The sequence below is a fragment of the Fukomys damarensis genome, unplaced genomic scaffold, assembly GCF_012274545.1.
Source record: "Fukomys damarensis isolate Sample0158 unplaced genomic scaffold, DMR_v1.0_HiC HiC_scaffold_33, whole genome shotgun sequence".
In the NCBI taxonomy this organism is placed as follows: Eukaryota; Metazoa; Chordata; class Mammalia; order Rodentia; family Bathyergidae; genus Fukomys; species Fukomys damarensis.
The window spans coordinates 3,308,879-3,324,795 of NW_022900945.1; the positions used below are offsets into that span (position 1 = coordinate 3,308,879).

The 15,917-nt window shown below is 48.6% G+C and overlaps 2 protein-coding genes across 2 annotated transcripts in view; both read left to right on the plus strand.

Moving 5' to 3' along the window:
* Positions 1 to 13,057, plus strand: part of Dnajc6 (DnaJ heat shock protein family (Hsp40) member C6) — a 112,621-nt gene extending 99,564 nt beyond the window's left edge. Inside the window, exons 17-20 of the mRNA XM_010605233.2 lie at positions 3,242 to 3,505; positions 5,390 to 5,532; positions 9,241 to 9,417; positions 10,822 to 13,057. Of these exons, the coding sequence (XP_010603535.1) occupies positions 3,242 to 3,505; positions 5,390 to 5,532; positions 9,241 to 9,417; positions 10,822 to 10,923 (686 nt within the window). The 3' untranslated portion in view covers positions 10,924 to 13,057. The remainder of the gene's footprint in view (positions 1 to 3,241; positions 3,506 to 5,389; positions 5,533 to 9,240; positions 9,418 to 10,821) is intronic.
* A 2,447-nt stretch (positions 13,058 to 15,504) lies between these two features.
* The window catches only part of Leprot, a 10,571-nt gene continuing 10,158 nt past the window's right edge, over positions 15,505 to 15,917 (plus strand). Inside the window, exon 1 of the mRNA XM_010605234.3 lies at positions 15,505 to 15,901. Within this exon, the coding sequence (XP_010603536.1) occupies positions 15,505 to 15,901 (397 nt within the window). The remainder of the gene's footprint in view (positions 15,902 to 15,917) is intronic.

Below are 15,917 nucleotides of genomic sequence, written 5' to 3' on the forward strand. Positions count from 1 at the left end.
CTCCCCTCTCTCCTCTCCCCGTCTTTTTGCTCCCGGCCGCCATGTTGCTCCTCCTCACTTCAGGCCCAGAGCTGTGGAATAGCTGACCTAGGGCTGAAACTCTGAAGCCAGCGGTTGAAAAAACCTTTCTTCCTCTGGTTGTTGTGTCAACTGTTTTGTCAAGGGATGGAGAGCTGGCTAGCACGACCAGTGGGAGTAATAATTCTTACAAGTTCCTTTTGAGGAAGTAGGTCTCCTAAATGTATCCATTTTTTAAATGCACAGCTTGGAAAAATTAAATGACTTTCTTAAAGACTCACAATGAACAGGTGTACAAGTGAGAGCTATAAGGCAGAAGAATTTTTTACTCCAGGGGAAGTTCTCGAAGAATAAATCTTAAACTTTCAAATTACAGGGCTGCAGTTCAGAAAAGACGAAGGGCAGAGTCCTCCTTGGTGTGTTGTATGTGAACTAATTCTGCTCTGAGATCAGTGCCCAGGTTCCTGCCATGCACATTCAGGTCTAACTGGTCTGGGTGCGCCTGGGCACCTGGAGCGTCAGCACTCCAGACAGCAGACCAGGGCCACATCCTCTGTTGCATAGCAACTGCATCTACCTGAAAGGAGCTGAAGAGTTCCAGACAGTCACAGGGTTCTGAGGTCACTGGAGCTGGACTGGGGAGAGGGAAGGCGCAGACATGGCTTTCATTTGAAACCTGTGACAGGGATAGGATGGGTCAGGGGAAAGAGCCCCAACTCAGGAGGGACTTCAGATTGGGTGTGTAGTTCAGACAGTGCAAATTGAAGCAACAGTTAGCTTTGCATTTTAGAAAGATGGCTCTGGATACATCACAGAGAACCCGTGAGAACAGTACAGGAAGTGGGAGTGGAAGAGCCAGCTACCCGTGGCTGCAGGGGACAATAGAGCGATGTCTGGACTCAGTAATGGCGAGAGAATCACCTGAGGGTTAACAGCGGCGTCAGCAGAGATTGTTAACGGAGTGAAAGGAAAGTTGAAGCGGGAGGAATTTTTATCCCTTGCATACTAAGAGGTCTGAGAGGTTTGGAAGCTGGGCGTGGTGGCGCACGCCTGTCATCCCAGCTCTTGGAAACTGAGGCAGGAGCATCACTGTGAGTTGGAGGCCAACCTGGGCTACATAGAAAGACCCTGCCTCAAAAGAACAGCCAACAGCTGAAAACAGGTTTGAAGCGGGTGACGCTGAACGTGGGAGAGAGGCTGTTTCAGCTCCTCCGCACAGGGGCACTAACTCCCTCAGTCCATAGCAATTTTGATTTCTCCCTACTAAGCGTTCAGGATGTAAAAATCAAGGCTGATCACATTCCTGCTTGTTGGAGCTCGCAGTAAGCTGGGAGAGAAAAACCATCATGAAATGTGAAACACCCAGTTGGGCCGGTGCATAAGATGGGAATTTAAAGTAAGATAAAAAGCACCGCGGGGAATTCTGATGTGCAGGCGAGCCTGAGGCCCGCAGTGGCCTCTGCCTGGCAGCTGCCTTTTATTCCTGTCTGCTCTTAGCTTCAGTAGCAGGGTCCCTGTGGCCCAGCAGGTAGACGGTGCCTGACCCAGCAAGTTCAATAAAGCACAGGGGAAGAGGAAATAGGGCTTTCTTTCCAGTTATCTGGGTTTTCCCATTTTTTAAATCAAAATGTGAAATAATGAAGAGACATATTTAGAACAAAGTGAGATTCCTTAAAGAATAAAATGGCCCCAGTGCAGAACGCAATTCTGGCCTTTCATGTAGGGTCGTGTGCTGGGACAGGAGAGTGCTGCGCGCGCGCGCGCGTGTGTGTGTTCCGGAGCGGTGGGGCGGTGGCACACGTGAGCACAGCTGCCATCATCCTCTCTGACGCCCTGCCGTTGCCGCGCCCTTCTGATGTGCCCTCTGCGTGACACGGCGCACCTCCTGGGTCACCTAGTTCGGGGCTGTGCAGCACCGCCGTCCAGTCACTGTTGGACACGAGTGTAGAGTTCATTTCACAGGCAAGGAAACAGGTCCAACGGGGTGAAGTTTCTCGCCCAGTTTTGAAAGAATATTTTCTGCACATTCCCCGGGCCTCCCCCATGGTATAACTTCGACAAGTCCTGGTGCTGAATGAATGATCATTTGGGTCCAAGCATGTGTGTTGAGTGAGTGTGAGGGCTGAGGCACCAGCCCAGGTTGCTTCCAGGTCCCGTCGTCCACATACAACCCTCCGGATGGGGAAGGGAGGAGGCGTCATGGAATCAGAGCAGGGGGGAAACGGTGGTAGAGAAGAGAGGTGGGCAAGGTGAGTTGCAGGAAAGGCTCAGAGCTCCGGGGAGGAAACGGGACTTCACATGGAGACAGCGAGGTCGGGAGCTTGTGGTCAGGTGAAGCTCCGTTCACTCGCTGTGTGGTCCCGAGCTTGTCAGTAGCCTGTCTGAGCCTTGAACTCCACCACTTAAAAAAAAAAGCAAGGACTAATCCTGATCCTGGGAGTTTACATAGCACCTCAGTGAGGGAACTTGGTTTTAGTCCTTGCCCTTCTCATTTGGTAGTTGAGGGGTTGAGAGGGTTAGCACAGCGGGAAGAGCCACAGCTCGCCTGGCATGGAGTCAGAGGTCTGGATTCAAGTCCTGGTGCTGGCTGTGTGACTGAGAAAATTGCTTAAGTACTCTAAGTGGCTGTTTGTTCATCTGATAAAAATATGAGGCTATGAGCACAGACCTAAAAAGGCACTGTGTGCGGATTAAGGAAATAGTAGATATTCCTGCAAATTTATTTATTAGGAAGAGTGTTCTGCTATAGTGAAGGTAGTTTTCACTAAGGTTACCGTGAATAATACCTTGAGATGCAAGTTTTAGAGGTGACTCAGAAAAGCCTCTTATGTTACCCTTTCCTGCCCCTGGAATAAAAGACTGGACACCTGTGACTTACAGGAGGAGAGGTTTACTCGGCTCATGGTTCCAGTGGGCTCAGTCCCTGGTCTGAGGTTCCAAGGCAGAAACAGCATGGTGGAAGGGCTGGGCAGAGGACAGCTGCTGCCCCCATGGTGGCCAGGAGCAGAGAGAGAAGGAAGGAGCCAGGGACAAGACTGCACCCCTCCAGATCACATCCCTAATGACCCCTCCAACCAGGCCCCGCTTCCTGACAGACCATCCGTCATGAATGCATCCACGAAGAACCCACCGATGAGCATAGGGCCCATAATCCAGTCGCCTTTCAAACACAGGAGATTTAGGGACATTTTAAATCTAGACCATAACATCTTGTTTTTCTCAGGCAGTTCTTCATTTGCCAGCAAACCCACCACACCAACTGGCCTGGGTGGAGGATTCCCACCTCTCAGCTCACCACAGAAAGCATCTCCCCAGCCCATGGGCAGTGGGTGGCAGCAAGCGGGTGGCTACAGCTGGCAACAGTCACAGTCTAAGCCTCAGCCCAGCATGCCACACTCCTCGCCCCAGAACCGGCCCAACTACAACGTGAGCTTCTCCTCCGTGCCTGGGAGCCAGGGTGAACGTGGGAAAGGACCCACTAATTTGGGTAAGGATGATGGGGTGGGGCCTACCCTGCTGGTGGCCTGCTTGTATTGTCAGCTGCCTGGGTTTGTGTGTCTGAAGGGGACAGAAAAGAAGTCCAGTGGTTTCCAAGGCAACCTTGTGGTTGTGGAGGCGGTGAGACCCCTCCTCTCAGTGCTGTGTTCTGCACACTCTAGGTGCACTGTGCCCAAACATGCTGCATTACTTAGGATTTCCTAGAGGAGCAGATCCATAGAAAACAGAAGTGTGATTGTGTCAGGGGATTTTTTCAGGCAGCTCATAGGGTCGGATGTGGGAGCATCTACACCGGCCTCCTGTGCTCTGGAGAAGCAGAGGATCCAGCAGCTGTTCAGCCCAAGATGGAAGCCACAGAATGAGAGGGGTCAAGAACGCAGCACCAGCCCAAGGTCAAAGGCCTGGAATCTCCCTGGAGAGTCACAGCGACTGAAGAAACTCAAGACTAATGTCCAAAGACAAGTGTGCAGTCTGGAGCTCTTTAGAAGTGGGGACACTTCTTTCCCTTGATTGGTGCCATGCACATCTGGGGTGGGGCTCCCCCTTCTATTTGCTGGCCTAGATGGCAATCAGCCACACACACCTGGAACTGTGCTGCTCTCATCTGCTGGGCAGGTTTAATCCTTTCAAGTTGACCGATCATGATGAACACGTGTGCCATTTTGTGACTGCTGGTTTACTTGTCTCTTTCCCGACTAGAATGTTGTGGAATGTAGGGACTGTGTTTTGTTTGTCACATTATTCTCAGAAGCAAGTGCTTGGTGTCTAGTAGGCAGTGATTCTAGGGGAGTGGTGGCTGCATCTGTTACTCTTTTTCTAGAGGGCATGGGAGAAAAAGGTTGGGCCCCTTTCTGGAACTGGGTTTGGATTTTCCCATGGGCCCCACCGAGAAGGGTGCATGTGTCCTGGTTATTAAGCCTCCCTTGTGGTCAGACTTGACAGTGAGATATGTGGGATCAAGGTGAAGGGACAGAAGGGACAGCCTCTCTCCTCACTCTCTGTGGGGAGGCAACTCTTCCACTCTGCTAGGTAGCAACAGCTGAAGCTGACTGGGCGTCACATCGAGCACTACATGCCAGTTGCTATCTTAGGCATTTTTCATGTTATTCATGTAGTTTTTTCGCATTATTTTGTATAGGCTTGAAGACAAACTCACTATTGTGTGAAGAATCTGCCTTACAGGTCAATGGCCTCATTTCTTAAGTTTATACAACTTGTTAGTTCCAGAGCCAGGATCCGACTCCTGGCTCCTGAGCACTGCCGCACTGCATGCTATGACACAGGTGCCTTTTCACAGCCCTAATGTGATGGCCCAGTAGACATGGATGCCCGAGGCCGCATCTAACGCATGGCAGAGCTGGAACTTAGCCCTGTGGGTTTGGCTCCAGTCTTTGCTCCTTGCCGCCACGCTCGGATGTCTCTCTGAATGGACTGACGTAGATTGAGAGGCCACAGCTGGACTTGTAGGGAAAGAGCACTAGGCTCAGCTAGCACTGTCCTCTGGCGCGGGCAGGGAAGGAATAGCCTGCACACATTTCAAGCCTGCGTCCCATCCCGGGCACTAATTAGCTGTGGTGGAGAAGTCGCAAGTATCTTCATCAAAAGAAGGCACAAAGGAAATGGGATTGGGCTGAACGATCCAGACCCCGGTCTTAACCTTGCCACGCACATGAACTGGACAGGTCTCCTAAGTTCTCTGGGCTTCCCTTTCCTTGACTTACATGGGCACGAGGGTCGTTTACCTTACTCATAGCCCAAGTGGGAGGGTTCAGAGGATTAGCGTCCACAGAGCACTTTGAAGACTCTCTGCCCCGTGATGTGATATTCTTTTTAAAAATTAAAACTACAGTGACTTTCAAAACTTACATTGCAGATGGGAAACAAAGAGCAGCTGACTTTGAAGACCTACTTTCTAGTCAAGGTTTCAATGCTCACAAAGACAAGAAGGGACCTCGAACAATAGCTGAAATGAGAAAAGAGGAGATGGCCAAAGAAATGGATCCGGAAAAGTTAAAGGTGAGTGAGCCCCCAGCTCAGTGGGAAATGCTCCAGGACAGGTCGTGTGTGGAGCTGTCGCTGGGTGGGGATGAGGAGGTGGAACCTCAGCTTCATCAGTGCTGGAAAGTAACAGAAAACAGGGAAGGGGCTGCAGCGAGGGCTGGAGAGCACATGGCTCTGACGAAGAGGAGCAGAGGGGCTGGGGACTGGGGGAAGGAGACCGGCCTTTACGGATTAGCTGGGGTGGGTGAGAATCTGATCAGCCATCACCTTGGTTCTCGCTTTGAAAGGTGGCTCGGGGAGGAGTCCCTATACCCCATGGACACCTGGTCTCCATGACACGACTGCTCCTTGCGGGGAGTCCGGTCCTGGAGGCTCTGCTGTAACCCAGGGTGACCATCTGAATAGGGCAATGACTGGAGGCTTCTGGGCTGTCATGGTCATGTGAATGCCCCTGTGAATCTCTTATCTTGGTGTCCTCAGTCTTGCAGGGAGACGGCATAGGTTCATTCAGAGCTCAGCAGCCCTGTTCCACCAACTTTCAGACCCGTGCCTCTTCTCTGCAGAGCTGGGCGGGCGCCTGGCCCAGGGTTTACAGATGATAAAGGAGACAGACCCGGAATGAAGGTCGGGCTTTGTTCTGCTTTTAGTTGCCGATTGAGCATCTGCACGGCAGAGCGAAGAGTCACCGTTCTTGAGCACAGAGACAGCCCTCAGGTCCCTGACTGCCTCTGAAGAAGTCAGAGATCATGCTGTCCCCGAGTGACAGGTGCAGGGCCAGGAGTTTGTCCCTGTCTGAGCTAACCTGATGTCTAATCAGCTCCCGAGGCCCTCCCTCCTAATTTCATCACCTGGGTGCTAGGATCTCATCAAATCAACTTGAGGGGGACACAGCCTTCCAACACGGCATGTCTGGGAGGGGCCATGCTCTGGCAGCTGCAGAATTTCCGTGGGTCCCTGGAGCTGTAATGTGAGCACAGCTGTGCCCTTTCACTGTGGAATACCTTTGGAGGAGCTGCATGTGCTGCTAAATTTCATCTTTTTGAATTTCTTTAGCATAGTAAATTTTGGCCCTTGGTTTGGTAGTACTGTATAGAGCTCCTCGTTTCCCTGGCACTCTTTAAGATATGATTTGTTATCCAGATTCTGATGATGAATCATTAGAATTTGGTGGGGAGAAGAATGCACTGTTTGTATCCTTCTGCCTTGAAAGCTTCTTATTAGAAGAATCTGTTCTGTGTGGATAGAGAGAGAAATATTCCCGTACCTGGGATTACACTCCTAACAGAGACCCAGAGATTGCCGGGTGGAGAGGAGCCCGAGGGGGCCGCCTCCCTTGCCTCTCTCTACTTTGAAATCAATTTATTTTCATCTGTTTTTGATTCTGAAGGTCTAGGTGAGTTTCAGTTTAGGGGAAAAATAAAGAATGCTTTTACTTTTCTTTTTTGGTACTGGGGATCAAATTCAGGACCTTGCGCTTAGAGGCAGGCTGGGCACCACTGAGCTAAATCCCAGGCCCTGCTTTTATGTTTTAAAAAAGTTTGCAAATCACTGAATCCAAGCCCCTTGTTTCCTAGATAAGGACACTGGGTGTGGATAGGCAGATGCAGAGTAGCTTGGAGACAGAGAGCAGTTACACTGCCAAATGTGTAAGGCTGTGCGAGCGTTTGTAAATAGGAACGACCTTCACAGACGTCAAGGTTCCATTCCTGCATGATAAAATACAAGAGGCTGAGTGTAAGGAACGGAACCTGTCCCTGCCTTAACAGTCTCCCAGACCAGGACTTCACAGCAGATAGGTCTTGTACATGTTGAGGAAAAATATCACTGTTCTTCTCCATCACTTCCTGACAGATTTGGTAGTACCTGAAGATAGGTATATCCTTTAATATTTAAAAAAATAGAATGTACCATCCATCATTTGCAGTTGCTTCTCACAGGACATAGCATCACAGACACTGAATACCACCTGTTGTGTCCCTATAACCTGTGTTCATTAGGCAAAAATCTGACAGGTCTCCATAAAGGAAAGTTTTTTTTTGTTTTGTTTTTTGTCTTTCTCCGCAATCATGCTTGGTTATTTGATCAGTACAGGATATTTAGTGCCAGGGAGAGCCCCACAGTCAGCTGAGACTGATTCCCTAGCCAACAGCAGATGCTGTCAAACTCCTCCTGGGGCTGAAAAACGTTGCATTTTTGTGATTCTTCCAACTTAGTCATCTCAGTTGTTCACATCATAGAGATTCAAACTATGAATGTTTACAATCTGAATAAATGAATAAGTGCATCAGTTCGTTCACAGCTGTTTTGAGCTCTAGTCTGTGTAGATGCATTATCTGGGTGCTGACTGCACCAGGTGGAGGGCCCTTGGGCTTCTCTCCTGGTTCTCAGTGTCCTGAACAGAGAGTCCCACACAACACACCGAAGAGGTAGGGAAAGTGCACATTTCTGAAGGCAGAAGAGAAGTATGCTCTGCAGAGCTAGAGTGGCCGGTGGAAGGCTCACAGGGGCCCTGAGGACACAAGGGAAAGGGCTCCTTTATTCCCACAGTTCCCAGGCGCTCACTTCCCTGTAAGCAAAGCTTTGTGAAAGTTGTCCTATAAACACTTGGCACCACACTATCCGAAAACCTCATGCAGCTTCCTGGGACATGAAATGAAGGGTCAGAAACAGTGTCTTTTGATGTGTTGTGCCCAGATGCAAATGAAGCCTGGAAAAGAGCACCTTCGGACTGGTCCTGTGAGTAGCGCTGGGTTCCGATGAGAGACTAAGGATAGCAAGTTTCCGATTGGTCCGAAACAGCACTTTTCTGATCGGCCCTGTGTAGACGTGGAGGCCTCGCCGTAGTGGGAGTGTACTTCATCTGGAAGTTGTCCTCACCTCGGTGCTCTGTCTCAGTGCCTTTCCTCAAACAGGCGAGCACACGCTAATTAATGTTGGCGTTTGCAACCCCGGGCGGCATGGAGGATGAAGGATTCCTCAGAGACGAGACTTAGTTTGGTCACCGAGAGGCCCAGAGGGGCTGTTTCAACAGAGAATGTCCAGCGTTAGGGAGACTTCCTGGAGAAAAAGGCCTGACGCCGCGCCCTCTCTGGCTTTTATTTAGAATATCAGTGCAAAAGAAAGGAGTAAAGCAGTTTGGGCCAGGAGCTGTCACAAGGCGCGGCAGTTTTTCTTGGGCACAGGGGAAGGGCAGTGGTCGGGCACAACTTGCTTCACTAATCTAAACTTCTTGTTGATCCGCTCACTCCCCACAGAGCCTGCCTGCTTTTGTCCCGCAGTTTAACCATTCATCCTTGGGTCAGGTCCCCGCACAGTTACATTACGGTGTGGCCCTTACCACGACAGGAACGGCCTGAGGTCGAGCTGCCAAGGCGAGCTATGCTTTTTAGAGAGGGATCTGTTCAGTCCAGGCAGCAAAACAAGCCGCTGTGACCGCAGAGTGCGTTCTATAGGAGCATGTTATTAACTGTAGGGGCCACAGAAGCAGGGACTCAGGCCCCTAGGGGAGAGCTGTGTGGCCTCTGAGTAAGCTTGTGCAGGGTGATGAAGATGAGCAGGAGGGCAGGTGGTGGAGGGGCAAAGCGCTCCAGGCAGAGGAATAGCGGGGAGGCCGCAGGGCAGCCCCACATCTGGCGCTGAGGGATCAGGATGCGTTTCCAGTCCCAGTTAGACCCCTCTGGAGCAGAAAGCATTTCTACCTCGTAATCCCCTCCTCACTTCCAGATCCTGGAATGGATAGAAGGCAAGGAGAGGAATATCAGAGCCCTTCTCTCCACGATGCACACGGTGCTGTGGGCTGGGGAGACCAGGTGGAAACCTGTGGGCATGGCGGACCTGGTGACGCCGGAGCAGGTGAAGAAGGTGTATCGGAAGGCTGTGCTGGTGGTGCACCCGGACAAGGTGGGTGGGTACGGCCTCGCTGCCCAGCACTGCTCTGCCCTCAGGCATTATTTTAGTTGTTGTTTCTCGAGACAGGGTCTCCCTGTGTGGTGCAGGCTGGCCTTGAACTCACTATGTAGCCCAGACCGGCCTTAAACTCGCAGTGATCCTCCTGGCTTAGCCTCCCGAGTGCTGGGATTATGGCCGTGCTCCTCCACTTCGTTAGTTTATGAGTGTGTATTAAAACATTACAGGTTCCATTTGCTGGCTTGTTAGATCGTTTATTTATTAAAACTAAGTCTGTGGGTTAAAATCAGGTGTGTAAACAAATGCACTTTGCAAAGTGGGCAAAAAGAAATCAAGCTGTATACTACCAAGAATGGGACTGGGACTTCGTTTGCATAACTGTAACATGCACTCATGTAGGAGAGCCTGACTCCTCTTTAGGGTTTCAGTGGAATCCTGACCCACAAGAGTAAGATGAGGCTGACAGCTATACAAGGAAACTTTCCCCTCAGGAGATGAACAGTATGTTTAGCCAGGATTGTAGAGCAAAAGCTTTAGAATGTAGTTGGCAGAATTAGTGGTCATCAACAAAAATTTAAAAATAAAACTGAAGCCATCGTCACTTTGTGTCAGCTGACGTTTTCATCGATGTATACATGCACGGAAGTGGACGACACTGTTGGAGACTTGTTACCCCACCTAGTTGAAATCACCATATTCATAAACCGTCATAGACAGAGGCCAAGTCCTGGTGTCATGTGAACAGGCCCAGTTGTGTGATGTGACGTGATGACGCAAAGGCCTCCTGGTACCACTCTTGGATCTCATGTATTTGATTTCCATCTCTTCACATTTTAAAAATGAACTTTGAATAAAAGACTTAATGGGAAACATCTTTCTTAAATTTTGATCACTTGAAGGAGAAATAGGAATCCAGAAAAATCCACAAACTGTATGTCCCTGTTATGACTCTTGAAGAGCTTAGCTTTTATAGAAATTGGAAAATGGAACTTTAAAAATATAGTCACTGAGAGATGGGCTGTCAGTAGGCTTTGATTTTTGGTAGAAACTTTGAAGGATGGAGATGATCTGTAGCACCCAGAAGGCTCCTGCTGTCCACCTACTGCCCGAGTGTGATCCACTCTGTGCATTTCCAGGAGGATGGCATTCGAGGGAGGCCAAAGTAATTAAATCCCGTAGACTAGGCCAGCGGTGGCAAGCCTGTGGCACATGTGCCATGGGGAGCTGTTTGTTACTGAAAGCTCGAAAAGGTTCACCATCCCTGGACTAGACTGTCAAAAAAGAAGTATCGTAACAGAAATGCTTTTGAGTTACTTAGGACCCACATGAGCAGTGAATTTAATTATGAATACAGTTTTGGTCTGTGGGATCTAATATGTGTTTCCATTTCTTCTCTAGGCGACTGGGCAACCCTATGAACAATATGCAAAGATGATTTTCATGGAGCTCAATGATGCCTGGTCTGAATTCGAGAACCAAGGACAAAAGCCCTTGTATTAATGTGTGAGCTTTTCTATCTCAGCTGCAGACCTGTGCTAATGCTTAGTGTGCATCACAATTCTGAGGTTTCCACAGATGAACCAAAAACTCCAGTAATGTATTTCCAGTACTAAACTGTTCAGTTACTAATGAATTAATTTCTCATGGTAAGGAATGTGGATATTTGGTTTCTTGAGTTCCCTCCAGCCATAAAAGAGCCAAAGCGTGAGAGGAGCTTTTGTAGAGTGACCTTGCAGAGGTCGACATTCCGCCTACCTTTTGGGGGGCCTGCCTAGCATTTTGCCTGCGGGAGATGGAAGACTCAGGCCACCAGAGATGGAGGCGAGTCACCCATCTCATTGGCGAATGAGATCAAGGAGCCAAGGTCCTGATGATAGGATTGCTGGATGGTTTTAAAGAACGGATTTTCATTTTCCTTGGTAAGATATCTTTGAGCAAAGGCTTTGCACAGATCCCAGGAACATAACCACCAAGTATTTTTTTAACCCCTATGGCCTGTAGCACAATACTGTATATGTCTCTCTGTCAGGAGCGCCAGTGAGCAAAGCTGGAGTGTTGGGAGGGATGAGGGTGCCGAACGTTCTCCAGGATAAACTGTCTCTTAGTGCAAATGCTGGCTGAGAACACAGGAACTCCGAAGATGTAGAAATCTTTACTTGTGGGCAGGATGTTGGGCTGTTGCCTTCCTTTCCCCTTAGAAAACTGTGGATGAGGAAAGAAAGTCTTACCACCAGAACAACTTGAAGCCCATTTTGAATGACACTTCTCGTTTTGCCATAACGTGTAATGCTCTTTCTTTTCCTTTGCCAGGAGAATGTCCTCAGCTGGAAGTAGGTTGTAAGAGCAGGGTGGTCCATTTGCAGTTCGTCAGGACCCAAGGCTGGTGTGGACTTGGTGTTCTGTAGGTTTTATGAGCCACTATGGCACAAGGGGACAGAATGTTGCTCAGGAGAAGGGGTGGCCCATGGTGCCCCCTTTGGATGGACTCAGTGGCTTTGTCAGTATTTGCTTTAAGGGACCAGGTGCCCCCATCTCCGGTGAGTCTGGACCCCTGGATGTTTGCAGTGGGGATTATTACTTTAAAGGGAGTTGGAGGCCCACATGAATTCATACAGGGACCTTTTTGGAAGCAAATCAAGAATGAAACTTTTCCAGACCTCAGCCTGGTTGGATTTTAGTTCCATGTCTTGGCTGGTTCTCATTTCAAGATAAGCAGTTCATTCTTCTGTGACTTCTGTCGATCTGGCAGCAAGCACGTGCATATATATTTTATATTATATATAATATATGTGCATGGAGCAGGTGGGCAGGAGATTTTCATGCTGATCTTAAAAGGTTCGTACTCAATTTGTGAAAAGCTTTCAAAAGTTGTTTTTAAAAGACAATCACTTTTTGTTTGCTTTAATTTTCTTGCGGCATTACAGAAAAGGCAGCATGTCAAAAATATTTTAAGTTCTATATAGAGATCTCTTTTTTTGGCTATAAAGGTTATTTATTTTCTATTTTACTGACAATGTGAAAGTTGCAGAATATGTTCTCTTTTTAAATATACAGCCAAAACTGTTCAAAGTAACCATATCAACCTAGGTATTATTTATTAACATATTATAAAATAATGTTTGACCCAGTGTGTGCTTGTCTTATTTAAAACTGGAATGTGAGACATGTTGCTGTGACCTGTTGTTTCTTTTCCCATTTCCATTTGTAGATATCGTGTGAACTACAGTATATAATGATAATTAAAAGGCACTACGTGGCTGTCATGTACATTTTGAAACTCTATTAGCTTTGTATCATGTTTGAATAATGTTCACATTTTAAAACAGCATTAAACCCTCTGTAATTAGCAATGAGAATAATCTTACTTAACTTAAATCTGGGGGTTTCCCTCAACTCTTTCCCAGATACATTATCATTCTGGACCCCTATTTATCTCACGACCCTTAACTTATGCAGGCCAACAAGTTTTTTGCATTCTTTTAGTTACCTGGTTGTGACAGAGCTTGGTGTTGGTCTGATTCACTGTTTCCCTCATATTTATTGTAATATATTTTTTGTTTTGTAAATATGTTATACACAACAAAATGTGATTGGTCTAAAATATTTGTAATGTATATTAAAAGGCTCAAAAATATCTTCAGGAACCTGTTATTTTTTGCACTTGTAGGAACACAGAGGTAAATCTGAATTCTGAGATGATTCGCTTGCAAGGAAAGTTTTGGGGAAAGAATATGAAAGTCATGTAATATATTTTGTACCACAATATAATCGGACAGGACTTCTGGATTTATACTTTAAGTATCCCTGACACACAACAAACACACACATTTTGATCATGAGTATTATGGTTCAAAAAGAACAGAAACCCATAGGTCTCTTACTGAACATTCATGGATTTCCAAAAGTGCTGAGGCAGAAGGCCTGATCCTGGCACCTGGGACTTTTTCAAAGAAAAAACAAACTCTCCAACATTTTAGTTCCCTGAAGACAAAAGCAGCACCTTTCACTTGTAAACCTGTGCTATAAAGGAAGTGTCTGACTCTCCACAGCACTGTGCACATCTGGAAGAACGCTCAGGTTGGATCCCAATGCCACTGAAGAAACACCGCCATGGAACAAGCACAGAGGCTGAATTCTGCAAACAGTTATCACAGCAATGGGTCAGTTTCCCCACTGGAAACACTGACCATGGAATGTAGGTCAAATAAACAGGTTTTGATTGTTCTAAAGATAAACCGGGGTGTTTGGGTGAACCACGTACAGTAAAAGACACAGTGTCATTAATTCCCTGAGACTCTTCCCTGTGCTTCAAACACACTCGTCCCACCGTCCTGGACGCTTCCCGCAGCAGCTCTGGAGTCCTCTCTCCTGAGCGTCTTTAGCTTTGCTGTCCCAGCTGCCTTGACGTCCCGAATTGATTCCAGACATTTTCCTGTTTACTTGGACTTTGGGGAAGAGCCAGAAGTCACAGTGCCAGATCCAGTGAATCAGGTGGATGAGGACACAGCACTGTTTTTATGAGTTGCCCGGTAGCAGCATTCACTGTATTTTTGATCGTACCTCATATAGAGCCACAGCTTCCAGAGCTGAAGCAGAAAGTGGCACGAACGACGGATGTGTTCGAAGTGAAGGGAGGATTCTGAGGGGGATTCATGGCAGTGCGTCTTTACCTGTAATACTTTTTAGTCTAAACATTCACCATATGTTCTGATCACCCCTTGCATGTTGCTCTGAGACTAAACGACTGGGTCTGAATCTTGAATTTTCCCATTATAGACTGTTAGGTTGGACAAGTTTCTTAAACTCTCAGTCTCAATGTGTGCAAATTCTTGTCAAGGGGACAGTCACTAAGTAGTGGCTGTTGTTACTGACACCGATATGTTCTGTCACTGCAGGTGAGTTCTGGGGCTGGAGGTGCAAGGACCCATAGGTGTCAGGGATGCATACAGGAACATGGAAGGGGCCAAAAGCGACTCGCTGACACATCTGCGTGCATAATGTGGCAGAGGCTTGCCCTGGAGCAGCATGAGAGCCGGGGCTGTGCAAATCAAGTGCCGGGCCACAGCTCAGAAGGAAACAATGCTTCTGACTTCAGTTAGTGTGGGATCCTAACTGCATTCCGTTGGTGCGGCACCTTTGGAGAGCCTGCCACAGTACGGATGTGACAGGTGCTGTCTGTCTTGCAGCACGGTCTTGCTCAATGAAATGTGCATGTGTACGTGTGTGTGCGTCTGCGCACTTTCTCATTTAATTCACAAATATATTCTGGAAACTGAAGCATGGAGACGCTGACCAGAGCCGGGCTTTGAAGCAGTTCCTTCCTCCTTCCTGGAAGCAATTCAGAGAACCCAACACTCCTCCTCCCAAGCCTCCCAGAAACCAGAACCCTTCCCCGCAACCCAGCCTTCAAACCCACAAGGATCTGACTCTCTTCCTCCCTGGCCAGGAAGATACTCTGACCTACCTTGTCAGCTAGTGGATCACTAGACTGCCATCTCTGAGAGGGTGCAGCCCTGTCCCAAGAGGAAGGAGGGCTGCACGGAGAGGCCAAGGCTGGGCACTGGCCTTGCCACTTTACCCATCATATTTCTAGGTGGCTGTCCCTGTTTTATCGAACTTCTGTGTGAAAATGAAGACTCCATCCTCAGCCTTTGGGTCTTCAGTCTGAAAACTGCGATCAGGTTCGGATCGGACTGTGAGTTTTTACGATGGTGAGAAAGGAGTCGCGCTCCCCCATGGTTAATTCAACCACTATTGTGTGTGGGCACCATGCAGTGGGTATGGAATCCACAGACAGCTCTGAATGCCCGCTAACCACCGGTGCTACCATTATTTCCAATTACAACAGCTCCTGCCTTTTCGATGCCTAATCTCTGTGACAGGAATAGTTCAGGCGCCGACTTTAACTGGGCAGTGATCTCAGTTTTCTTGTTCCTTAATTACTACGGGAGCCTTAATTTTTCCATGTGTGAAAAGATCATAAAACTTATCTCCCTCTTAGAGACTTCAATGCAAGGAGAGAATTTTAAGCCTCACCCTGGGCAGGACAAGTGGCCACAGATGCCCACATCCCAGTGAGCGATGGAACTGGCGTGGGGTCAGAAGGCTTTGCTCTGCGCTTCCCGTGACTTTCACCCCCCAGGAAACGCGGCACGAGGGAGTGGAAGCACAGCTTTCCGGATGTGGAATCTGGAAAAGGCAAAGAGCTTCTCAGAAGCAGCCCTCCCCTCAAAGTGTAGGCAAACTGGAAAGGGCCGTGCTGCAGACAGACTGGGGATTTTCCAGACCCGACCCTGGGCAGCCGCCTGTCCTCCGGCTTCACGCGAAGCCCAGGCAGGCAGGTCTCGGTCCCCGCGTCACTTCTCTTCCGACGACCTGGAGCAGGGTGCGAGCCCCAAGGAAGCGCTCTCTCTGGAGGCCGGGCTAACCCACAACCGGTTAGCGACCGCGCAGCCACAGCGAGGCGCCGCCTCCGTGTGTGAGCACGCGGCTGC